Here is a 27,482-nt window from a genome sequence, read left to right as displayed (position 1 = left end):
GATGACGATTAATGTTGACTGCTATTGATGTAAAATATTGCTAAATCTTTAAGAGTTTATTCGGAAGATAACAGCTCTATAAATATTATTTTGTGGTGCCCGACTCTCTAGTTAATTACATTTACCTGATTAGCTCAATCAGGTGATATTATTTACGGAGAAAGTATTTTATAGAATAGCATGTCATAGCAATTAATCCGGCATAGCCAAAGACACGACAGTATCAAAAGTAAAACTAATGTCTTGGTGAACACAAAATTAAGTACTGGTAGTAACGTGCATCTGATACTTTCAATATGGGGGCAGCTTTTACACATTTGGAAGTGCCATGGACTGGACACTACTTTCCCTCACATATACTATGTGGTGACTCGGGATATACTATTTTAAGTAAAAGAGGTAATCTACAGCTGCTATATCCATTTTTGGACTTGTAAATTAATGATATGGACCCATTGATTCTTGTTCAACTGTCGTACCCCATCAGAACCCATAAGCTTGTTTTACTCCAATTTTTGTAAACAAAACAAACCATATATAGCATAAAAACATGGTTAAAACCATCATTTTGATATCATGGTCAGTCTTTGCATCCATAGCTCTGTCTATGAAATTGAGCATGGTTACATTCCTCCAGCCCAATCCCATAGATGTTTTCCAAAACAGGGACGGGGATCGCTTTGATATCGTCTCTACTGCTGATTACGGCTATAAGGGCTCCAACACGGTGACCCTGAAGCAAGACGCCCTTAATTCATCATACTCTGCCAATAAAAATACAAATTTGTGACACACACAAGTCAGAGGTCATAGCCTTGGGGAAATCACAATGTCCACCCATCAAATATGAACACCAAAAATGTGTACCAGCACAATTCTTTATTCCAGCACTATGTAATTGTTCATGTACAGCGCCTTCGGAAAGCATTCAGACCCATGCACTTTTCCCACATTTTGTTAGGTTACAGCCTTATTGTCAAATGTATTAAAATAGTTTCCACCCCCTCATCAATCTACACACAATACCCCATAATGACACAAAAAAAAAGGTTTTTAGAAAAACTGAAATATCACAATTACACAAGTATTCAGTCCTGTTTACTCAGTACTTTGTTGAAGCACATTTGACAGAGATTACAGCCTCAAGTCTTCTTGGGTATGACACTACAAGCTTGGCACAGTACTTGTGGAGTTTCTGACATTCATCTCTGCAGATCCTCTCAAGTTCTTGGAGTTAGGATGGGGAACGTTGCGGCAAAGCTATTTTCATGTCTCTCCGGAGATGTCGATCGGGTTCAAGTCCGGGCTCTGGCTAGGCCACTCAAGGACATTCAGAGATTTGACTCGAAGCCACTCCTGCATTGTCTTGGCTGTGTGTTTAGGGTATTTGTCCTGTTGGAAGGTGAACCTTCACCCCAGTCTGAGGTCTTGAGCGCTCAGGAGCAGGTTTTCATCAAGGATCTCTCTGTACTTTGCGCCATTCATCTTTGCCTTCGATCCGGACTAGTCTCTCAGTCCCTGCCGCTGAAAAAAATCCCCACAGCATGATGCCGTCACCACCATGCTTCACCGTAGGGATGGTGCCAGGTTTCCTCCAGATGTGACGCTTGGCATTCAGGCCAAAGAGTTAAATCTTGGTATCAAGGTTCTTCCATCTCCACAGAATAACTCTGGAGCTCTGAGAGAGTGACCATCGGGTTCTTGGTCATCTCCCTAACCATGGACCTTCTCCACCGATTGCTCAGTTTGACAGATGGCCAGCTCTAGGAAGAGTGTTGGTGGTTACAAACCTCTTCCATTTAAGAATGATTGAGGCCACTGTGTTCTTTGGTACCCTTCCCCAGATCTGTGCCGCGACACAATCCTGTCTTGGAGCTCTATGAACAATTCCTTTAACCTCATGGCTTGGTTTCTGCTCCGACATGCACTGTCAACAGTGGACCTTATATAGACAGGTGTGTGCGTTTCCAAATCATGTCCAATCAATTGAATTTACCACAGGTGGTCTCCAATCAAAGCTGTAGAAACATCAAGGATGATCAATGGAAACAGGATGCACCTGAGCTCAATTTCAAGTCTCATATCAAACGGTCTGAATAATTATGTAAATAAGGTATTTGTTTTTAATTTTTAAATTTGTCATTATGAGGTATTGTGTGTAGATTGTTGAGGATTTTTTATATATTTTTCAATCGATTTTAGAATAAGGCTGTAACGTAATAATTTTGAAAAAGTCAAGCGGTCAGAATACTTTCTGAAGGCACTGTATGATCACCTTGAGATGGACGTGTTAGGTCAAAAAGGGAAAGGTGTGAGCCGCCTTGACATAGGCACCACCGTGTCAGTCTAATAGTGATTTGTTTGGTATTGCCACTTTGGTTGAACTTGGAACCACATTGCTTGCTTGGTCCTTGGCTGGATGTGACCTTGACATGTATATTAGGGCTGTCTTAATCAAAGTGACACTGACTAGGACAGCAATAACCTGAACCTTGCAGAGTTCACTTTAAGAGCAGCCACGTTCTCCAACTTCCTCTATCTGAGGTTTATGTCAGATTGAATAGTCTCTGGTTCCCTGTTGCTTTTACTGCAGAAAAATTGAAAAGCCACTCAAAGGAGGTCCCAGTAATTGAACTACTGAATGTAGGAAATACAAGGTAATGAAAAAAAGAAACAGAAAGATAGGAGGTACGCCACCGATTGACTTTAGCATTTCTTCATCTTGTCTGTGTTTGTCAAGAAAGAAGGCTAATTTACTGAAGGTGGATGCTTGCGCAGATGTCTAGGCACATGCCACGTTAGATGGCTGTTTGCGTAGATATCTAGGCACGTCCGGCGTGAGATGGCTGTTTGCGTAGAGGTCTAGGCCGTCCGTCGTGAGATGGCTGTTTGCGTAGAGGTCTAGGCACGTCCGGTGTGAGATGGCTGTTTGCGTAGAGGTCTAGGCACGTCCGGCGTGAGATGGCTCTTTGCGTAGAGGTCTAGGCACGTCCGTCGTGAGATGGCTGTTTGCGTAGAGGTCTAGGCACGTCCGTCGTGAGATGGCTGTTTGCGTAGAGGTCTAGGCACGTCCGTCGTGAGATGGCTGTTTGCGTAGAGGTCTAGGCACGTCCGGCGTGAGATGGCTGTTTGCGTAGAGGTCTAGGCACGTCCGGCGTGAGATGGCTGTTTGCGTAGAGGTCTAGGCACGTCCGGCGTGAGATGGCTGTTTGCGTAGAGGTTTAGGCACGTCCGGTGTGAGATGGCTGTTTGCGTAGAGGTCTAGGCACGTCCGGTGTGAGATGGCTGTTTGCGTAGAGGTCTAGGCCGTCCGGCGTGAGATGGCTGTTTGCGTAGAGGTCTAGGCACGTCCGGCGTGAGATGGCTGTTTGCGTAGAGGTCTAGGCACGTCCGGTGTGAGATGGCTGTTTGCGTAGAGGTCTAGGCACGTCCGTCGTGAGATGGCTGTTTGTTTGCGTAGAGGTCTAGGCATGTCCGGAGTAGGATGGATGCTTGAGTTGATGTCTAGGCATGTCCGGAGTAGGATGGATGTTTGCGTTGATGTCTAGGCATGTCTATTGTGAGATGGTGTTTGTGTAGATCTCTAGGCATGTCCATGGTGTACACAGGAAGAACAAGGATGCTTTGAGGTTACTATCTCAGAGTTGTAATAGCCTCAGGAACTAGACTTAGGTCCGCTGCTTGTAAAGGAGAATCACTATGGAAACTGGCAAATTAATAATTTGCTGAATAGGCTGCAGTGTGGACAAGGGCCTTCGTGGCAGCCATTTTAGGTTGAAATCAGAACAGTAATTTAAGACCTGTGTGAGTTATCATCTCTCTTGGCAGCAGCTAATGGGGATCCTAATAAATACAAAATACTCTTGAGCTACTCTACTGCAATCTAAATTTGCTTTAAATTACAGTTGCACTAAGCAGCCACTGATTGATTAGAATGCATTTTTCTACTGTAATGAGCATTCATCACTCAGAGGCCCATGGGGTGACCTAAGAACAGCTGAGTCCTGAAATAAGAAGAAGGAGATGAAGGGGAGAGGGTGGCGGTGAATCGATAATCAGATTGACTTGATTCAAATTTTAACAGCTGTGAACATAGATGATAATCAACGCTGACTTAGGGAGTTGAAGATACACACTTGGTAATTAATAAGCTAAAACTCATATGATTCATTTACGGTACATCAGTGCTCAAAATTCTCCAGTTCATCTAGGATGATTATACTCTTCTTACAAGCTAAATCAGTGGAAATCTTCCACAATGCTGTCATAATATCACTGAATAGGGAATATAAGCTGATTTACATCACATCTGTTTAGGGCAGTGTTCAACGTACCTGCAATATATTGAGAAATACTGCTTTACAATTAAGTCTGCCAGGTAACACAGACAAAGTGATTAGACTCTCATGAGGTTGTGGTGTATGTGGTGTTGTAGTCAAAATCAATAATGAATAACTTTACTCACGGTTCAATGCATGTCATTTATCGAAATACTCCGGTAATGCAAACGTCTTGAACTGTGGCATGTAGAACTGTGTCTGCGTGCATGCGTATGTGTGTGAGTGTATGTCTATGTTTGCCTGTGTGCATCTATGCGTGTGGTATTTAGATGGCGTAGCGCACGGCGAGCACATAGAGGGCATGTTCTGACCTGACCTTATAGTTTCACTTTGGAATTTGACGTAATTGAATCAAAGTCAATATTTTACCAATTCATATCACGTGGTTCCAGGGTTAATTCCGCGTGGTTACAAGGTTAAACATAAACTGAAAGGGTTAAGTTTAGGTATTTGTTTTGAGTGCTTAAGGTTAGGGCTAAGGCTTGGTGAAGGCTTAAAACAAAATAATTAAAAGCAATGCGCTGTTTACATGAAGTATCATCAAGTACCCTCCCTGCTTGCTAGAGAATGGTGAACTGCCGTGGCAGAGTGGTCTAGGCTGCGCTCTGATTCTGAGTGGCAAAGCGATTTAAGCAGCGCTCTGGCTCCGAGCGGTGTGGCGGTCTAGGCAGCTCTCTGGCTCCGAGCGGTGCGGCGGTCTAGGCAGCTCTCTGGCTCCGAGCGGTGCGACGGTCTAGGCAGCTCTCTGGCTCCGAGCGGTGCGACGGTCTAGGCAGCTCTCTGGCTCCGAGCGGTGCGACGGTCTAGGCAGCTCTCTGGCTCCGAGCGGTGCGACGGTCTAGGCAGCTCTCTGGCTCCGAGCGGTGCGACGGTCTAGGCAGCTCTCTGGCTCCGAGCGGTGCGACGGTCTAGGCAGCTCTCTGGCTCCGAGCGGTGCGACGGTCTAGGCAGCTCTCTGGCTCCGAGCGGTGCGAGGTCTAGGCAGCTCTCTGGTTCCGAGCGGTGCGACGGTCTAGGCAGCTCTCTGGCTCCGAGCGGTGCGACGGTCTAGGCAGCTCTCTGGCTCCGAGCGGTGCGACGGTCTAGGCAGCTCTCTGGCTCCGAGCGGTGCGACGGTCTGGGCAGCTTTCTGGCTCCGAGCGGTGCGGCGGTCTAGGCAGCTCTCTGGCTCCGGCGGTGCAGTGGTTTAGGCAGGTCTCTGGCTCTGACTGGTGCAATGGTTGAGGCAGCCTCTGGTGCACGCCCACACATCATTCTGAAGCCAGCTAGATCAACACATCATTCTGAAGCCAGCTAGAACATCATCATTCTGAAGCCAGCTAGAACACATTCTACAGCAGGAACAAACCCTACCTCAAAATGAGTATGGAATATGTTCCTGTACATTTCTATATAGTTGGAACACCAGCAGAAAATCATCAAGGGATTCTGACATACCAGTGCTAAACTTTACATATTCAACATGGGAAACCTGTGGAAATCAAACCCACAAACCTGGAATTGTAGGCTCCATGTTCCAACCTAGTGAGACCTCAGAACCACTATTACCTCAGTGTAAATGTACAGTAGTAAACGTTGTACAGAATGTACAAAACATTAGGAACACATTCCTAATATTGAGTTGCACCCACTTTTGCCCTCAGAATATACTCATTTAGCCGGACTATGGACTCTAAAATATGTCAGAAGCGTTCCACAGAGATGCTGGCCATTGTTATCTCCAATGATTCCCACAGTTGTGTCAAGTTGGCTAGTAGTGGATTTCTACTATGAAAAGCTTGTTCCATCTCATCCCACAGATACTCAAATTGTATTGAGATCTGGCAAATGGGCAAGCCACTGCGGTAAGCTGAATTCACTGCCATGTTTATAGAACCACTCCTGGACAATCCTAGCCTTGTAGCATGGGGCATCATCCTGCTGAAAAATCTAGTCGCACATGAACGGATGTACCTTATTGGCAAATATGCTGTGGCATTTAAACGTTGCTCCAATTTTATCACTGGGCTCAACATGTGTCATGAAAACACACCCCACACCACCACCACGATGGATGCATGTTTTTCTCCATACCCGAGTCACCCACCAGCATGAAACAGCAGGAACCGGGATTCATCAGTCCAGGCAATGTTTTTCCAATTCTCCAGTGTTTTCATTCCTTAGCCCAATGCAGCCGCAGTTTATTTTTGCTGAAATAAGTGGAACTCTGTAAGGTCGTTGGCTGCCATACCCCATTCGTGTCAAGGTATGACGAGTTATGCATATTTTGGGCGCTAATGTTGTACTGGACTGTCAGTTGACTAACTGTAGCCCATTTGTTGCTCTGCACAATGCCTCAGCCTCCTTTGTCCTCTTTCATCAATGACCCGTTTTCGAGTACTGGCCTGCCGTTGCCTGGATGTCCTTTGGGTGGTGGACCGTTCTTGATATACACTAGAAACTGATATACACTGGAGTTTCAAAAACCCAGCAGCATTGCAGTTCATGACACACTCAAACAGGTGCGCCTAGCTCCTACTACCATACCCTGTTTAAAGGCACTTACATCTTTTATCATGCCCATTCACCCTCTGAATGGCACACATATATGTCTCAATTGCCTCAAGGCTAAAAATTTATTTAACCTGTCTCCTCTGTTTCATCTACACTGATTGAAGCGGATTTAACAAGTGACATCAATAAGGGATCATACACTATACAGTACCAGTCAAAAGTTTGGACACACCTACTCATTCAAGGGTTTTTCTTTATTTTATACTATTTTCTACATTGTAGAATGATAGTGGGGACATCAAAACTATGAAATAACACATATGGAATCATGTAGTAAACAAACAAAAAAAGTTATATTTTTTAGATTCTTCAAAGTAGCCACCGTTTGCCTTGAGAGCTTTGCACACTACTGGTATTCTCTCAACCAGCTTCACCTGGAATGCTTTTCCAACAGTCTTGAAAGAGTTCCCACATATGCTGAGTACTTGTTGGCTGCTTTTCCTTCCCTCTGCGGTCCAACTCAATCCAATCCATCTCAATTGGGTTGAGGTCGGGTGATTGTGGAGGGCAGGTCATCTGATGCATCATTCCATCACTCTCCTTCTTGGTCAAATAGCCCTTACACAGCCTGGAGGTGTGTTGCGTCATTGTCCTGTTGAAAAACAATGATGGGGTGGTGTATCGCTGCAGAATGTAGGGGTAACCATGCTGGTTAAGTGTGCCTTGAATTATTAGTAAATCACAGTGTCACCAGCAAAATCCCCCACACAATCACACCTCCTCCATGCTTCACAGTGGGAACCACTCATGCGGAGATCATCCGTTCACCTACTCTGCTTCTCACAAAGACACGGCGGTTGGAACCAAAAATCTCAAATCAGACCAAAGGACAGATTTCCACCGGTCTAATTTCCATTGCTCGTGTTTCTTGGCACAAGCAAGTCTCTTATTATTATTGGCGTCCTTTAGCAGTGGTTTCTTTGCAGTAATTCAACCACGAAGGCCTGATTCACGTAGTCTCCTCTGAACAGTTAATGTTGAAATGTGTCTGTTACTTGAACTACGTGAAACATTTATTTGGGCTGCAATTTCTGAGGCTGGTAATTCTAATTAACTTATCCTTGGCAGCAGAGGTTACTCTGCGGTTTCCTTTCCTGTGGCAGTCTCCATGAGAGCCAGCTTCATCGTAGCAATTTGTGGGTTTTCCGACTGCACAAATTTTCTGCATTGACTGACCTTCATGTCCTATAGCAATGACGGACTGTCGTTTCTCTTTGCTTATTTTAGCTGTTCTTGCCATAATATTTGGTCTTTTACCAAATAGTGCTATCTGTACCTGTATACCAACTAGAGGTTGACCGATTATGATTTTTCAACGCCGTTATCGATTATTGGAGGACCAAAAAAAGCCGATACCGATTAAATCGGCTGATTTTTATATATATTTATATGTGTAATAATGACAATTACAACAATACTGAATGAACAATGAAAACTTTTATTTTAACTTAACCTGTTCAACCTATGGGGGCGCTATGTCATTATTGGATAAAAAGACGTGCCCGTTTTAAGCGCAATATTTTGTCACGAAAAGATGCTCGACTATGCATGGAATTGACAGCCTTGGAAAGACAAAACTCTGACGTCTCCAAAACTACAAAGATATTATCTGTGAGTGCCCCAGAACTAATGCAACAGGCGAAACCAAGATGAAGTTTCATACAGGAAATGCCCCAGATTCTGAAGGCGCTGTGTTCCAATGTCTCCTTATATGGCTGTGAATGCGCCAGGAATGAGCCTGCGGTTTCTGTCTATTCCCCGAGGTGTCTGCAGCATTGTGACGTGTTTGTAGGCATATCATTGGAAGATTGACCATAAGAGACTACATTTACCTGGTGTCCCGCCCGGTGTCCTGTGTGCGTAATCTGTAGGTCCATGCGCGTTCCATTTCTTCAGAAGAGAAAGTAAAATGCCACGATGGATTTTATCGTCGATAGATATGTGAAAAACACCTTGAGGATTGATTCTAAACATCGGTTTGCCATGTTTCTGTCGATATTATGGAGTTAATTTGGAAAAAAGTTTGCGTTTTAATGACTTAATATATATATATTTTTTTTTCCCTCCCCAAATGTGATGAACAAAACAGAGCGATTAGTCGACACAAATAATATTTTTTGTAAAAACGGAACATTTGCTATCTAACAGAGTCTCCTCATTGAAAACGTCTGAAGTTCTTCAAAGGTAAATTATTTTATTTGAATGCTTTTCTGGTTTTTGTGGAAAATGTTGCATGCTGAATGCTAACGCTAAATGCTACGTTAGCCATCAATACTGTTACACAAATGCTTGTTTTGCAATGGTTGAGAAGCATATTTTGAAAATCTGAGATGACATTGTTGTTAACAAAAGGCTAAGCTTGAGAGCAAATAGATTAATTTCATTTCATTTGCGATTTTCATGAATAGTTAACGTTGCGTTATGGTAATGAGCTTGAGATTGATTGTTTTTTATAAGATACGTTTAATGCTAGCTAGCACTTTACCTTGGCTCCTTGCTGCACTCTCATAACAGGTAGTCAGCCTGCCACGTAGTCTCCTCGTGGAGTGCAATGTAATCGCCCATAATCGGTGTCCAAAAATACCGATTACCGATTGTTATGAACACTTGAAATCGGCCATAATTAATCGGCCATTCCGATTAATCGGTCAACCTCTAATACCAACCCTACCTTGTCACAACACAACTGATTTATTCAAACGCATTAAGAAGGAATGCAATTCCACAAATTAACAAGGCACACCTGCATTCCAGGTTACTACCTCATGAAGCTGGTTGAGAGAATGCCAAGAGTGTGCAAAGCTGTCATCAAGACAAAGGGTGGCTACTTTGAAGAATCTCAATTATAAAATCTATTTTGATTTGTTTAACACTTTATTGGTTACTACATGATCCAATGTGTTATTTAATATTTTTGATGTCTTCACTATTATTCTACAATGTAGAAAATAGTAAAAATTAAGAAAAACTCTTGAATGATTAGGTGTGTTCGAACTTTTGACTGGTACTGTATATACAAAAGCATGTGGGCACCCCTTCATATTAGTGGATTCGGCTATTTCAACCTCACCAGTTGCTTACAGTTGGTTAAAATCGAGCACACAGCCATGCAATCTCAATGGACAAACACCTGATACAGAACATCCACTGTAATAGACGAATGACAAGCCTCAGAGCCACACTCTGACATGTATACAACATAGCCTAAACAAAGGTGTGTGTGATTGAACCCCAAAGGTGGATAATCTTCTCCTTTCTTTGACAGTGACTCAGTAAGATAATAGGAGAGAGAGTAAAACCCTGCAAAGGGTGTGTGTATGTGTAAAGAGAAGGATGATTGTCTTCTTAGAGAGGCAACCAAATGCAATCTTTGTAACTTAGACCGGTTGAATCCTTTGCGGTTGTCAATACATCTATTTACAGACATAAATGGTTGTAGGAACATATGTGCATGTATGCCACACATACACATTACTTGAATTGAGCCACTTATCTTGGCTTTATCCGAATAGCTTTGTACACACTAGAGGTCTTCACGGGTCCAACAAACCTGAAATTCCGAGAACATAAATTCTGACTTTTGTCTCAGATCTGGGTGGGGTCTTATATAATTGCCACGGGTCTCAGGTAAGTGCAATTATAATTGATTTACCAACTGGATCTGTCCTCTGTTAATTTAATGTGCGAAGTGATCAGAACCTCGCCAATTGCAACTCATTAAAACATGTAGTTCATGTCCAGCTGAAACTGGTTCCGGCCACTCACCTCACGCGCACCTGCTGCTGAAGAGAGAGAAAAAGAGCACAAGTGAAAGGAGCTTTGGCCTAGGCTACTGTTGATTGCAAAGATGGAGGCCTTTTTCATTTAAGAAAAACAAAAGAGGATAGTCTTCTGTGAGGACAAGTTCAAGGGATAACGATGAGAAGAACATTGGTGCGGCCAAATGGAATGTGTGCAACTCGCTATTCAGGTTTGATGCAATTTTCAAACTTTTATTTATTTGTTTTAGTATTTATTATAATTTGTTTTATCATTATTATTGTAAGCTTTTTTAGAATCTAAAACATTTCTTTAAATATGCTAAAAGTGTTTTGTTTCATTTTGTTGAGACATTTTCATAGCTAAATTAAGTTGTCTTTTCAATTTTGTGCTCTGTATTTACATTTAAGATAAAAGTTTAAAGTAGGCCGGATGTAAAATAAATATCAGCCTATTGCTGTCATTTGTTGGGTAGGCCTGCGGTTCATATTTTACCTAAAAACAATGACTTGACTTACTTTGATATTACCCTAATCAAGTTTAGAAACTTTTGTGAAGGTCTGGTGTGGTATTGTCACTAGGCTTAGCTACTACAGGCCTATGAAGGCAGTGCGCACCAGAAGTCCAACTGACTCAGTTGAACTCGAGGTGAGGAAGAATGTTTTAGGCCTACCAAAGTTAGACTAAAGGAGTAACAATATAATGCTCATCTTTATTTAAAAAAATATTATGCACGCCGAATTCTTCCTCCTGTATAGTACGCCTACATCTGTATAGCAGTAGAAGCCTATCTGACAAGGATTAAGAACGCATGTTGGTGTCAGAAACATGGCGCCCGGCATATGTCGATCTTTCTCTCTGGGCTAGGCCTAAGCTTCTCTTCCTTTATATATATATTTTTTTAAATATCAATATCATACAGTGGAGCCTACGCCTATAGACTAGAGGTCGACCGATTATGGTTTTTCAACGCCGATACCGATTATTGGCGGACCAAAAAGCCGATACCGATTAATCGGCCGATTTCTTCATTTTATTTGTAACAATGACAATTACAACAATACTGAATGAACACTTATTTTAACTTAATATAATACATCAATAAAATCAATTTAGCCTCAACTAAATAATGAAACATGTTCAATTTGGTTTAAATAATACAAAAGTGTGTTGGAGAAGAATGTAAAAGTGCAATATGTGCTATGTAAGAAAGCTAACGTTTCAGTTCCTTGCTCAGAACATATGAAAGCTGGTGGTTCCTTTTAACATGAGTCTTCAATATTCCCAGGTAAGAAGTTTAGGTTGTAGTTATTATAGGAATTATAGGACTATTTCTCTCTATACCATTTGTATTTCATTAACCTTTGACTATTGGATGTTCTTATAGGCACTTTAGTATTGCCAGTGTAACAGTATAGCTTCTGTCCCTCTAGTTAGCGCGCGCTAACTAGCTAGCCATTTCACTTCGGTTACACCAGCCTCATCTCGGGAGTTGATAGGCTTGAAGTCATAAACAGTGCAATGCTTAACGCACAACGAAGAGCTGCTGGCAAAATGCACGAAAGTGCTGTTTGAATGAATGTTTACGCACCTGCTTCTGCCTATCACCGCTCAGTCAGATACTTGTATGCTTGTATGCTCAGTCAGATTATATGCAACGCAGGACACGCTAGATAATATCTAGTAATATCATCAACCATGTGTAGTTAACTAGTGATTATGAATGATTGGTTTTTATAAGATACTTTAATACTAGCTAGCAACTTACCTTGGCTTACTGCATTCGCGTAACAGGCAGTCTCCTTGTGGAGTGCAACGAGAGAGAGGAAGGTCGTTATTGCGTTGGACTAGTTAACTGTAAGGTTGCAAGAGTGGATCCCCCGAGCTGACAAGGTGAAAATCTGTCGTTCTGCCCCTGAACAAGGCAGTTAACCCACCGTTCCTATGCCGTCATTGAAAATAAGAATGTGTTCTTAACTGACTTGCCTAGTTAAATAAAGGTATAAAAAAAAATATATATATTTAAAAAATCAAATGTAATTTATTTTTTTTATCAGCAAATCCGCGCCCAAAAATACCTATTTCCGATTGTTATGAAAACTTGAAATCGGCCCTAATTAAATCGGCCATTCCGATTAAATCGGTCGACCTCTACTGTAGACATAAATGCATGCAACACCCTGATACATTGAGCGCTCAAATCTCCAACATCTGAATCGTGAGGTAAACAAATTTCTGTTTTAGGAAAGTAAAAACCAATAAAACAATAAGCTATAATGTTTTGATTATGCGACACATCGAAATATAATTTTCTTCTGGCTTGTTTTATGTCATTTAGCAGTTTTTAAGGCTTGATAATTTGGCCAATATCACTCGTTTATTGATGGCAGAGGTTTCTTTCCCTCTCTCGTTCTACTCTTGGATCCGAATGGGTCTCTCAGATCAAACCAGCATGGGTCCGTTTGCGCCTGTTTTTCCACAGGCCATTTCGGAATGGTTCTGACCGTCCTTGGGTCCATTCGGAACCGGTCGCCTTTAAAAAAAAAAATGTTTTATGCATGTTGGGTTGGGTGGGAAAGCCACGGATTCATTTCGGAACGGGTCCAACATTTTGGACCCGTAAAGGACCTGTAGTACACATTGACTTTGGGAGGCTGGAAGCTGATTTAGCCTTGCTCTGATCTGGCACTACCCCTGCACTGACCCACACTATTCCCTCTTACCTTTCTCATAGGCTGGCATGCTGTCCTTCAGCAGGTAGCTCAGCTGGTGGCCGTTGAGGTGCAGAAAGCGCAACTGGTCCCTGAGCGAGGCCTCGTCAACCACGGGCTGAATGAGTCGGCCCACACTGTTCTGGGAGATGGGCAGGCCCAGACCAAGAGCCAGGGTCGGGGTCAGGTCCACCTGCTCTACTGTTGATGGTTTCTCCATCCCTACTGTTTATAAGGAGTAGAAAGAGTATCTCAGGATATAGAAACAAGAGGAAGCAAGGAGGCACACATGCACAAGACAGACAGAAATGCGTACGTACATTCACACACGTATACAGTTGAGAAATTAGGTGAAAAGTCACAGGAGCAGAACATATGTACCGCATCTCTAATCAAACCCTACTCCTCTACATCATACATTAATAACAACGATTCATTCACTTTGTGTAGCACACTTTAAAATAAAACCCATTCTAAAATAACAACATAAATTGTATATATATATATATATATATATATATATAAATAATTAATGCTGTGTCCTGCTTTTAGGTTTGATAAAAGCTCAAGCTTAAATCCTGCCAGTTGAGTTGACAGGACAATCCAGAACACAAGCTCTCTGTGTCCATCATGTGTCGGAGGTCCTACAGTACAAGTTACTGTACCAACTTGTCCATCATGTGTCTGAGGTCCTAAAGTACAAGTTACTGTACCAACCTGTCCATCATGTGTCCGAGGTCCTACAGTACAAGTTACTGAACCAGCCTGTCCATCATGTGTCCGAGGTCCTACAGTACAAGTTACTGTACCAGCCTGTCCATCATGTGTCTGAGGTCCTACAGTACAAGTTATTGTACCAGCTTGTCCATCATGTGTCTGAGGTCCTACAGTACAAGTTACTGTACCAGCCTGTCCATCATGTGTCTGAGGTCCTACAGTACAAGTTATTGTACCAGCTTGTCCATCATGTGTCTGAGGTCCTACAGTACAAGTTACTGTACCAGCCTGTCCATCATGTGTCTGAGGTCCTACAGTACAAGTTACTGAACCAGCCTGTCCATCATGTGTCCGAGGTCCTACAGTACAAGTTACTGTACCAGCCTGTCCATCATGTGTCTGAGGTCCTACAGTACAAGTTACTGTACCAGCCTGTCCATCATGTGTCCGAGGTCCTACAGTACAAGTTACTGTACCAGCCTGTCCATCATGTGTCTGAGGTCCTACAGTACAAGTTACTGTACCAGCCTGTCCATCATGTGTCTGAGGTCCTACAGTACAAGTTACTGAACCAGCCTGTCCATCATGTGTCTGAGGTCCTACAGTACAAGTTACTGTACCAGCCTGTCCATCATGTGTCTGAGGTCCTACAGTACAAGTTACTGTACCAGCCTGTCCATCATGTGTCTGAGGTCCTACAGTACAAGTTACTGTACCAGCCTGTCCATCATGTGTCTGAGGTCCTACAGTACAAGTTACTGTACCAGCCTGTCCATCATGTGTCTGAGGTCCTACAGTACAAGTTACTGAACCAGCCTGTCCATCATGTGTCTGAGGTCCTACAGTACAAGTTACTGTACCAGCCTGTCCATCATGTGTCTGAGGTCCTACAGTACAAGTTACTGTACCAGCCTGTCCATCATGTGTCTGAGGTCCTACAGTACAAGTTACTGTACCAGCCTGTCCATCATGTGTCTGAGGTCCTACAGTACAAGTTACTGTACCAGCCTGTCCATCATGTGTCTGAGGTCCTACAGTACAAGTTACTGTACCAGCCTGTCCATCATGTGTCTGAGGTCCTACAGTACAAGTTACTGTACCAGCCTGTCCATCATGTGTCTGAGGTCCTACAGTACAAGTTACTGTACCAGCCTGTCCATCATGTGTCTGAGGTCCTACAGTACAAGTTACTGTACCAGCCTGTCCATCATGTGTCTGAGGTCCTACAGTACAAGTTACTGTACCAGCCTGTCCATCATGTGTCTGAGGTCCTACAGTACAAGTTACTGTACCAGCCTGTCCATCATGTGTCTGAGGTCCTACAGTACAAGTTACTGTACCAGCCTGTATCTGCCAACGCTTAATTTCTCAGCCGGTCTCTCAGTAAAATCTGATCCACCTGAAATAAACCTATGTAGATGAGAAGTGATCTAGAAATAGACGTAGCAAATAAAGAAACAATTATCACATTCACACCAACGGCCTCGAACACGTTTGTCACAGAGCGGCGAGACGTTAATGAGCTCCTCTTCACACAGTGCCAAAACGTCACTGTTTCTCAGTGTGAGAGCTCAGCTGAGAGACAGCCGTGTGTGTATGTTTGTGTGTGCATTTTTTGTAGCCTTTATTTAACAGGCATGTACGTGTGTGGCACAGGCGCTCTGGAGTAGGCCCTTACCTATCAAAAGTCATGTTAATCCTCACTTAACCACATTTTTCCTAGGTGAAAACAAATGTAAATAGACATATTAGTGGTGGGCCGTAACTACAATATTTTCACTATACTATTATGGATAAGTGTTGTGATAAGCATTTGAACACCGGTGTGCATGTGCCTACTTCAACAATGACACCAAGACAGACTGACAAACAGACAGAGGGATAACAGGAGAGCCAATGCTTACCTTTCTTCTTGAAGGCGGGGCTGATGAGCACCAGGGGTGTATTGACCTCATGCTCAGACGAGCCCCCGTGGCTGCCCGTCTCGGACATCCCGTGGTCCCCACACAGCACCAGCAGGTAGGGCAGCGCCCCCTCTGCCTCCTAAGGGGAAAAGGGAGATTTAAAGTAGCATCTCATTTTAACAGCTCATAATCCAGGGACTACGGAGTGGCTCAGCGGTCTAATGCATTACAGTGCTTCCGGCATCACTACAGACCTGGGATCAATCCCAGGCTGTGTCATAACCGGCCGTGACCGGGAGTCCCATAGGGCAGAGCACAATTTGCCCCCGTCGTCTGGGTTTGGGGACGGTTTGGCTGGGGGGCTTGAACTTGGCTCATCGCGCTCCAGCACCTCCTTGTGGCGTGCCGGGCACCTGCAAGCTGACCTCGGTCATCAGTTGAACAGTGTTTCCACCGACACATTGGTGCAGCTGGCTTCTGGGTTAAGCGGGGCTGGTGTTAAGAAGCATGGTTTGGCGGGTAATGTTTTGGAGGACGCATGACTCGAAGTTGCAGCGATGAGATAAGATTGAAATTGGGGAGAAAAAGGGGGTAAAATATTTTGTTTTGAAACAATCTGTTAACTCTTACTCAAATAATGTTATTGACTTGTCCTATACTTGTATTTGAGACCAAGGCATACATTTCAGAGAAGAAAAAAAAACAGACCCCCACCTCAAACAGACCGTTTAAAAAATACTTGCCATTTCCTCAGAGGATGACGTCATGTTTTAGGCTGAGACGTCCAGAAGAGGGGATTTATCAGGAAGAAAGTGTGGTATTCAACAGGCAATAGAATTGCACAGACAGGGCAGGAATAGGGGTTGTGGAAATATGTGTTTGAAATAGAGTCCTGCTGCTGGAAGAAGTAGCCTCGCCTCATGTCCTCCCTTCACTGGAGCGAAACAGTGGAGTTTCCAAACAGCTCCTGAGGGGCTAGGCTCACTCTCTAGCACTCTCCTCTGGGAATGAAAGGTGGTTAGCTCCGTTTCACTTCAAAGACCCCCTCAGCCACTCTCTTCCACGCTAGCCTGCATCCTTTAGCAACCAGCGCAAGCTAACAAAAGCCTGAATCTCTGCCAGTTCAGCTGGTTGCCCTAACAGAGCCAGCTAACTTCTTCAACTCATTGGCATTTCATGTTACAGATGTAGGATCTCATTGGCATTTCATGAAGAGGAAAGAACTTATCCCAGCCATGAAAGCTGCCAGAGTGCATAGGGACATTGCTTACATCCGCTATGACAGGCTCTTTGTCCACCCTCCCTCCTAAAGGCATAGAAGAGATGAGAGAGCCAAGACTATGTGTTACTAGCTTCAACCCTACAGCACCCCCTCTGATTCATGGACTGCTGAATGGGTTCTTTTCTCTTGCTTTGTTTATTCTTTTCCATATTATGTCGATCTCTGATAAGCTACCCAAGAAAGGGCTAAAAATAGTCCATATTAATATATGTAGCCTGATATCCATAACATTAACATATTAGCCATTTCTGAGACTCACTTAGATAATTAATTTGATGATACGGCAGTAGCAATACAAGGGTAACACCTACAGAAGAGACAGGAATGCTTATGAGGTGTTGAGATATAAACGTCCTCTCACTGTCAACTGCGTTTATTTTCAGCAAACTAAACATGCAGTACAGAGACAAAGTAGAATCTCAATTCAACGGCTCAGACACAAGAGGCATGTGGCAGGGTCTACAGTCAATCACGGACTACAGGAAGAAATCCAGCCCAGTCACGGACCAGGATGTCTTGCTCCCAGGCAGACTAAATAACTTTTTTGCCCGCTTTGAGGACAATACAGTGCCACTGCCACGCCCTGCAACGAAAACATGCGGTCTCTCCTTCACTGCAGCCGAGGTGAGTAAGACATTTAAACGTGTTAACCTCGCAAGGCTGCAGGCCCAGACGGCATCCCCAGCCGCGCCCTCAGAGCATGCGCAGACCAGCTGGCCGGTGTGTTTACGGACATATTCAATCAATCCCTATACCAGTCTGCTGTTCCCACATGCTTCAAGAGGGCCACCATTGTTCCTGTTCCCAAGAAAGCTAAGGTAACTGAGCTAAACGACTACCGCCCCGTAGCACTCACTTCCGTCATCATGAAGTGCTTTGAGAGACTAGTCAAGGACCATATCACCTCCACCCTACCTGACACCCTAGACCCACTCCAATTTGCTTACCGCCCAAATAGGTCCACAGACGATGCAATCTCAACCACACTGCCCTAACCCATCTGGACAAGAGGAATACCTATGTGAGAATGCTGTTCATCGACTACAGCTCGGCATTCAACACCATAGTACCCTCCAAGCTCGTAAAGAGCTCGAGACCCTGGGTCTCGACCCCGCCCTGTGCAACTGGGTACTGGACTTCCTGACGGGCCGCCCCCAGGTGGTGAGGGTAGGCAACAACATCTCCTCCCCGCTGATCCTCAACACTGGGGCCCCACAAGGGTGCGTTCTGAGCCCTCTCCTGTACTCCCTGTTCACCCACGACTGCGTGCCCACGCACGCCTCCAACTCAATCATCAAGTTTGCGGACGACACAACAGTGGTAGGCTTGATTACCAACAACGACGAGACGGCCTACAGGGAGGAGGTGAGGGCCCTCGGAGTGTGGTGTCAGGAAAATAACCTCACACTCAACGTCAACAAAACTAAGGAGATGATTGTGGACTTCAGGAAACAGCAGAGGGAACACCCCCCTATCCACATCGATGGAACAGTAGTGGAGAGGGTAGCAAGTTTTAAGTTCCTCGGCATACACATCACAGACAAACTGAATTGGTCCACTCACACAGACAGCATCATGAAGAAGGCGCAGCAGCGCCTCTTCAACCTCAGGAGGCTGAAGAAATTCGGCTTGTCACCAAAAGCACTCACAAACTTCTACAGATGCACAATCGAGAGCATCCTGGCGGGCTCTATCACCGCCTGGTACGGCAACTGCTCCGCCCTTAACCGTAAGGCTCTCCAGAGGGTAGTGAGGTCTGCACAACGCATCACCAGGGGCAAACTACCTGCCCTCCAGGACACCTACACCACCCGATGCTACAGGAAGGCCATAAAGATCATCAAGGACATCAACCACCCGAGCCACTGCCTGTTCACCCCGCTATCATCCAGAAGGCGAGGTCAGTACAGGTGCATCAAAGCTGGGACCGAGAGACTGAAAAACAGCTTCTATCTCAAGGCCATCAGACTGTTAAACAGCCACCACTAACATTGAGTGGCTGCTGCCAACACACTGACACTGACTCAACTCCAGCCACTTTAATAATGGGAATTGATGGGAAATTATGTAAATATATCACTAGCCACTTTAAACAATGCTACCTTATATAATGTTACTTACCCTACATTATTCATCTCATATGCATACGTATATACTGTACTCTATATCATCGACTGCATCCTTATGTAATACATGTATCACTAGCCACTTTAACTATGCCACTTTGTTTACATACTCATCTCATATGTATATACTGTACTCGATACCATCTACTGTATCTTGCCTATGCTGCTCTGTACCATCACTCATTCATATATCCTTATGTACATATTCTTTATCCCCTTACACTGTGTATAAGACAGTAGTTTAGGAAATGTTAGTTAGATTACTTGTTGGTTATTACTGCATTGTCGGAACTAGAAGCACAAGCATTTCGCTACACTCGCATTAACATCTACTAACCATGTGTATGTGACAAATACAATTTGATTTGATTTGATTTGAATATACACACATACACACATATATTACACACACATTCATATCTATACACATACATCATCTCAGCAAAAATAAATTTCCCCTTTTCAGGACGCTGTCTTTCAAAGATAATTCGTAAAAATCCAAATAACTTCACAGGTCTTCATTGTAAAGGGTTTAAACACTGTTTCATATACTTGTTCAATAAGCTGTTTAAAAGGCACAGTCAACTTAGTGTATGTAAACTTCTGACCTACTGGAATTGTGATACAGTGAATTCAATTTGAAATAATCTGTCTAACAATTGTTGGAAAAATGACTTGTGTCATGCACAAAGCAGATATCCTAACCGACTTGCCAAAACTATAGTTTGTTAACCTCTTGCTTCTACTCGGGACGCTTGCGTCCCAACTAGAGCTCTGGAAATGCAAATGCGCTACGCTAAATGCTAATAGTATTAGTTAAAACTCAAAAGTTCATTAAAATACACATGCAGGGTATCGAATTAAAGCTACACTCGTTGTGAATCCAGGCAACAAGTCAGATTTTTAAAATGCTTTTCGGCGAAAGCATGAGAAGCTATTATCTGATAGCATGCAACACCCCAAAAGACCCACAGGGGACGTAAACAAAATAATTAGCATTTCGGCGTTACACAAACCGCACAATAAAATAGAAAACATTCATTACCTTTCACCATCTTCTTTGTTGGCACTCCTAGATGTCCCATAAACACTATTTGGGTCTTTATTTCGATTAAATCGGTCCATATAAAGCCTAGATATCGTTATATGTAGACTGTGTGATAAACGAAAAAAACATTGTTTCAAAACGTAACGTCATTTTTTAAAATTCAAAAAGTCGACGATAAACTTTCACAAAACACTTCAAATACGTTTGTAATGCAACTTTAGGTATTAGTAAACGTTAATAAGCGATAAAATTCATCAGGAGGCGATGTAAAGATCATTAGCTGTCCGTCTGGAAAAATGTCCGGCTAGAAACTCAACGAAAATATCCGATCCTAGACCGGAGGAGATACGGTGTCCTGTATGTGTTTGACCAAGAAAAAACTCGAAGGGAAATGACAAGACTCTAGACACCGTGTGGAAGCTGTAGGTACTGCAACCTCAGTCAATTAATTGTGGTTCACCTTTATCAATGGGTTCAAGTAGCGCATGGATATATTTTCCCATTTTCAGTGATCAGTTTTTCCTGTGCTTTTCGATGTAAATGCCGTTCTGGTAAAGCCACAGCAGTGATTTAACCAGTTTTTTAAACATCTGAGTGTTTTCTATCCACACAGACTAAGCAAATGCATATACTATATTCCTGGCATGAGTAGCAGGGCGCTGAAATGTTGCGCGATTTTTAACAGAATGTTCAAAAAAGTAGAGGGTCGACTTAAGAGGTTAACAAAAGGCTAAGCTTGTGTTTCAATATATTTATTTCATTTCATTTGCGATTTTCATGAATAGAAAAAGTTGCGTTATGCTAATGCATTATAGTTGAAGTATTTTTCTGTCGATTTCTCAGCCAAGCAGGATGAACAAACGTGTTCAGAAAAATACTTCAACTATAATGCATTAGCATAACGCAACTTTTTCTATTCATGAAAATCGCAAATGAAATGAAATAAATATATTGACGTTTTTCGCCTACCAAAATATTATTTTGGGAAAAAGGAACATTTGCTATCTAACTGGGAGTCTCCTGAGTGAAAGCATCTGAAGTTCTTCAAAGGTAAATGATTTAATTTGGTTGCTTTTCTTATTTTTGTGAAAATGTTGCCTGCTGCCAGCACAGCCTAGCATAGCATTATGCCATGCTAAACTTACACAAATGCTTGTCTAGCGTTGGCTGTAACGCATATTTTGAAAATCTGAGATGACAGTGTTGTTAACAAAAGGCTAAGCTTGTGTTTGAATATATTTATTTCATTTCATTTGCGATTTTCATGAATAGGAAACGTTGCGTTATGGTAATGCGCTTGAGACTATGATTACGCTCCCGGATACGGGATTGCTCGTCGCTAGAGGTTAACAAACTATAGTTTTGGCAAGTCGGTTAGGACATCCACTTTGTGCATGACACAAGTAATTTTCCCAACAATTGTTTAGACAGATTATTTCACTTATAATTTACTGTATCACAAGTCCATTAGGTCAGAAGTTTACATATACTAAGATAAACAGCTTGGAAAATTCCAGAAAATTATGTCATGGCTTTAGAATCTTCTGATAGGCTAAATTACATCATTTGAGTCAATTGGAGGTGTACCTGTGGATGTATTTCAAGGCCTACCTTCAAACTCACTGCCTCTTTGCTTGACATCATGGGAAAATCAAATTAAATCAGCCAAGTCTTCAGAAATAAAATTGTAGACCTCCACAAGTCTGGTTCATCCTTGGGAGCAATTTCCAAAGGCCTGAAGCTACGACGTTCATCTGTACAAACAACAGTACGCAAGTATAAACACCATGGGACCACGCAGCCGTCATACTGCTCAGGAAGGAGATGCGTTCTTTGGTGCGAAAAGTGCACATCAATCCCAGAACAGCAGCAAAGGACATTGTGAGGATGCTGGAGGAAACAGGTACAAAAGTATCTATATCCACAGTAAAACGAGTCCTATATCGACATAAGCTGAAAGGCCGCTCAGCAAGGAAGAAGCCACTGCTCCAAAACGACCATAAAAAAGCCAGACTACGGTTTGCAACTGCACATGGGGACAAAGATCGTACCTTTTGGAGAAATGTCCTCTGGTCCGATTAAACAAAAATAGAACTGTTTGGCCATAATGATCATCGTTATGTTTGGAGGAAAAAGGGGGAGGCTTGCAAACCGAAGAACACCATCCCAACCGTGAAGCACGAGGGTGGCAGCATCATGTTGTGGGGGTGGTGCACTTCACAAAATAGATGGCATCATGAGGCAGGGAAATTACGTGGGTATATTGAAGCAACATCTCAAGACATCAGTCAGGAAGTTAAAGCATGGTCGCAAATGGGTCTTCTAAATGGACAATGACCAGAAGCATACTTCCAAAGTTGTGGCAAAATGGCTTAAGGACAACAACGTCAAGGTATCGGAGTGGCTATCACAAAGCCCTGACCTCAATCCCATAGAACATTTGTGGGTAGAACTGAAAAAGCCTGTGCGAGCAAGGAGGCCTACAACCTGACTTAGTTACACCAGCTCTGTCAGGAGGAATGGGCCAAAATTCACCAAACTTATTGTGGGAAGCTTGTAGAAGGCAACCCGAAACGTTTGACCCAAATTAAACAATTTAAAGGCAATGCTACCAAATACTAATTGAGTGTATGTAAACTTCTGACCCATTGGGAATGTGATGAAAGAAATAAACCTGAAATAATTCACTCTCTACTAAGACTGGCTGTTGTCATTGGTGTTGTCTAATGGGGATCCTAATAAAATCAAAAATCTGTATTAATTTGTATGTATTAATTTGAGCCAGTTTGCTACAGCAGGATAATAATCCTGCAGCAACAGGAAATGTGAATTATTTTGTGGATTATAATTAATTGACATGGCTTCTTTTTTTTCCCAAAGCCAGCTTCAAACTATGGGGGATGGGTGGGAAATTCTGTCTTTGTGTCTTCAATAGAAAGTCATTTAAGATTTGGTAAACCCATTGTCGGGCTCTTCCGAACTCACCAGGAAGCTGGTAGCACTGCATCCGTATACCCTAGTATTTAAACAAGCCACATTTCACGAAAATGTCTAGGAATATTTATTCATTCAAGAAACAATACTGAACCACAGAAACAGTATAAACTGCAAATGTGAAGACAGTAGGACTTAAAGTAATAATCATTGGCACTGCGTGGAAAAAGGGGCAAACCTCCACTAGATGAAGACGAATGAATGCTAGCGCTGAGGCCTCAACCCCCCAAAACGCTTGCTCGACTTTGATTGGTGTTTAATCAGTGAGTCTAGGACCTGCTTGCTGCCACAGCTCTGTGAGGTGCCCTGACTGCCGGGCAATTTGTATTTCTGATTAAACAACCCTAGGTCCTCTTCAAGCGGGGTGTTTAGCACCAGCAGGAAAGTGTCAATCTGCCAGACATCGCAAGTTGCAGGTGCAGTCTGTTGGAAAGCAAGGAGACAAACATTGAAAAGTCTATCAGAGATGAAGATCAATGAACTGCGGGCGGAAAAATAATGTCCTTATCATCCCTGATTGGGTTATTTGTTCAGTTGAGTCTATAAGGAGGCAGAGCAAAAGTATTTTATTAGTATCCCCATTAGCTGTTCCCAATTAGCAGCTACTCTTCCTGGGGTCCAAACAGAACAGGGGAGATATACAAATTATCATTCCCCTCTCCTGCAATAAGGCAGCCATTGTGATTTACGATGCGGTACTGCCAGTGTGCTCATTTGTAGCTTACCAAACACATACGTTGCCGTGCCGTATTCCGATTGATTTAATGCCATGCTGCTGGAAGTAATCCACAAATTGTAAATGTTGCACATCTCGGAAGGAACAAGAAAAACAAACTAAAAGTTTATTTTCCACAAAAAAAAAACTCCTCTTATCCCAGCTTCAACAAAAGACAATTTGATATGAGTGTTCAACTTTTCACACAGCAAGTTCTGTGGGTGACGGGGAGTGCAATATGCAGCATCATAACAGAGTTTAGGTCCTTTAATTATTATTTTTTACATTTGAGTCATTTAGCAGACACTCTTAACCAGAGCAACTTACAGGAGCAATTAGGGTTAAGTGCCTTGCTCAGGGGCAAATCGGCAGAGCCTTGACAGCTCAGGGATTCGAACCAGCAACCTTTCAGTTACTGGCCCAACACTAACCACTAGGCTACCTACCTCACGTCATTCCCAGATTGTAACGTGGGAGAGTGATGTGCTAGGAGAATAGGGGCTGACCCTGAGGCAAATTGTTGCAAGAATGAAAAAGGTAAAAGGATGAGAGACGGCAGTGTCCTGCATGTCACCCTCCTATTACTGAGGCCAGCACTCATCAGAGCTTTAAAAATGGGAAGAAAATCTATACTTTCAAACCAAATGACAAACGTTCTGAGCATCCGTGCTGAAAAGTTGATTGCACAGATGCCCACACTGACAGAGAGAAAAATAAAGAGCTGTAACTCTCATGCCTTTCAATGTCATAGTGACATGAAATGTCATACCAAAATGGATAAATGCATGGAAGTTCTCTGGGTAGTCGCACAAAGAGGATGTTTTTATGGATTCTTCTGTGGCTTGAAACAGACTATTCAAAGTGGTTCGACTCACAATTGAAGTCTGAAATATTCTGGTTTCACCTTTTAAAAATGCACAGTATCTGTAAACATCCTTTGGGGGCTTTGTAAGGAAAATGTTTTACCTTCCCAAAACAATCACAATCACATTCTTTGAGGTTCCCTTAGAGGCCTTAGGTCATTTCCACGAGTGACGAGACCGCTTTATCAGGCAAAGCTTTCTGTGAAGACCTTCTACTTTTAAGAGGTTCAGCATTGACTTTCTACATTCACATGCTCAAAACATGACATTTCAAGTAGTCAAGGTATAATTGTATTCTATTTGTTAATTATAATATGGATAATGCCTTGCATCAGCTGTTCAAGAATTGATCCATACATTATTATATGGGTGTGCATCTTTCTTTAGTTATTCAATACACATATTGATACATGTGCTTCAATATGATAGAGGAACCATTTAATACAATAACATGGTTCAATGTCTGGCTTGGCCTAACGGTAATAAACATCATAAATGTGTTGGATTAAGGATAAGACCAGAGTGACTGTGGGAAAAGTATTGTCCTGTATGTGTATAAGGGAACGTCCTGCCCTTTAAGACAGAAACACCAATCACTTGAGGCTGAGAGCAAAGGTTAACTTGCAGCTGTGCTTTAGAGACAGACTTGTCTTAACTTTCTAATTTCTGCTATGAAATACCACCTCCGCTGCTGTATGTACAGAAATCTACACCAAACCTGTCTCTCTCAAACCACCCCACCTTCTGCATGACATGCCTCCAATCAGGGGCAGAAGCTTTCAGATCAACAAAAATCTGAAGAACTTGGCAGAGCAGCTGAGAGAAGAGGCGAGACAGGAAAGGGCCAAAGTTTATTGGTGCCCAGACCAACACCAGGAACTGAGCCTGTTCTGCAAGCTCATCTGCCTGGTGTCTCGGGATGGAAGCGAGCACGTCAGCCACTCAATCAGGCCTCTCAGAGAACAGGAGAATCAGGTGAAGAGGGAGGTGTTGGTTTGTTGGTTCTCTTGTTATCGCGGACCTCAGGACAACATAATAGAATAACACAACCACCACTTACAGAAAGAGGAATCTTCTGCTCTGAACTAAGATTAACTCCTGGGATGCAGGCTGACATGGACATGGCTGAGTTTGGGGGGTTTCTAAATTTATGGATACCTAAACCACAAGGTGATGTAATCTGCAAGACTGAACCTCCATCCTACCCTAGAAAACAAATAACGGTTTATTCTGTTTGTAACAACATTCCAGAGATCATTGTAACAAATTCGTATGAATGTTTTAACCATTTTTATCGCAGTATTTAGGTGACCCTCGTACTTGAATTGCTTTGTATAAATATACTAGTAAACACATAGCACATCCTGAAAAACGATAACAACAACGAACACATTCATCTGAAAAAAAACACTTACATTCTTTCCAAAATAACAAATAGAATTGATAAAGTGATTATGCATGTGAAAGAAAGTGTGAATGGCTGGTCATTTAAAGCAGTGGTTCCCAAACCTTTTTGGTGGGAACCACACATGCGGAGATCATCCGTTCACCTACTCTGCGTCTCACAAAGACACGGCGGTTGGAACTAATAAACTCACATTTTGACTCATCAGACCAAAGGACAGATTTCCACCGGTCTAATGTCCATTGCTCGTGTTTCTTGGCCCAAGCAAGTCTCATTTTCTTATTGGTGTCCTTTAGTAGTGGTTTCTTTGCAGCAATTCAACCATGAAGGCCTGATTCACGCAGTCTCCTCTGAAGAGTTGATGTTGAGATGTGTCTGTTACTCTGTGAAACATTTATTTGGGCTGCAATCTGAGGTGAAGTTAACTCTAATGAACTTATTCTCTGCAGGAGAGGTAACTCTTGATCTTCCTTTCCTGTGGTGGTCCTCATGAGAGCCAGCTTCATCATAGCGCCTTTTGCGACAGCAGTTGAAGACATTTTCAAACTTCTTGAAACGTTCGTATTGACTGACCTTCATGTCTTAAAGTAATGATGGACTGTAATTTCTCTTTGCTTATTTGAGCTGTTGTTGCCATAATATGGACCAAATAGGGTCATCTTCTGTATACCACCCCTACCTTATCATAACAACTGATTTAGCTCAAACGAATCAAGGAAAGAAATTCCACAAATGTAACTTTTAACAAGGCACACCTGTTAATTGAAATGCATTCCAGTTGGCTACCTCATGAAGCTGGTTGAGAGAATGCCAAGAGTGTGTATAGCTGTCAAGGCAAATGGTGGCTACTTTGAAGAATCTGTTATGATATGTTTTGATTTTTTTTAAATTGGTTACTACATATATGTTATTTTAACATTTTGATGACTTCACTATTATTCTACAATGTAGAAAATAGTACAAAGAAAGAAATCCGCTGGCATGAGTAGGTGTGTCGAAACTTTTGACTGGTACTGTATATCAACCTCCGAAATCGAGAACCAATTATTTCGATACATTGAATGG

At 42.7% G+C, this 27,482-nt stretch overlaps 1 protein-coding gene across 1 annotated transcript in view; it reads right to left on the bottom strand.

Moving 5' to 3' along the window:
- Window positions 1–27,482, bottom strand: part of LOC115130837 (GPI ethanolamine phosphate transferase 2-like) — a 118,571-nt gene that overhangs the window by 68,998 nt on the left and 22,091 nt on the right. The window contains exons 5-6 of the mRNA XM_029662353.2: window positions 15,985–16,123; window positions 13,376–13,588 (exon numbers count right to left, since the gene is read on the bottom strand). Coding sequence (XP_029518213.1) covers window positions 13,376–13,588; window positions 15,985–16,123 — 352 coding nt within the window. The remainder of the gene's footprint in view (window positions 1–13,375; window positions 13,589–15,984; window positions 16,124–27,482) is intronic.

The sequence above is a fragment of the Oncorhynchus nerka genome, linkage group LG6, assembly GCF_034236695.1.
Source record: "Oncorhynchus nerka isolate Pitt River linkage group LG6, Oner_Uvic_2.0, whole genome shotgun sequence".
Lineage (NCBI taxonomy): Eukaryota > Metazoa > Chordata > Actinopteri > Salmoniformes > Salmonidae > Oncorhynchus > Oncorhynchus nerka.
The sequence above is the reverse complement of the archived record's forward strand: the minus strand, read 5'-3'. Positions and strand labels throughout refer to the sequence as shown.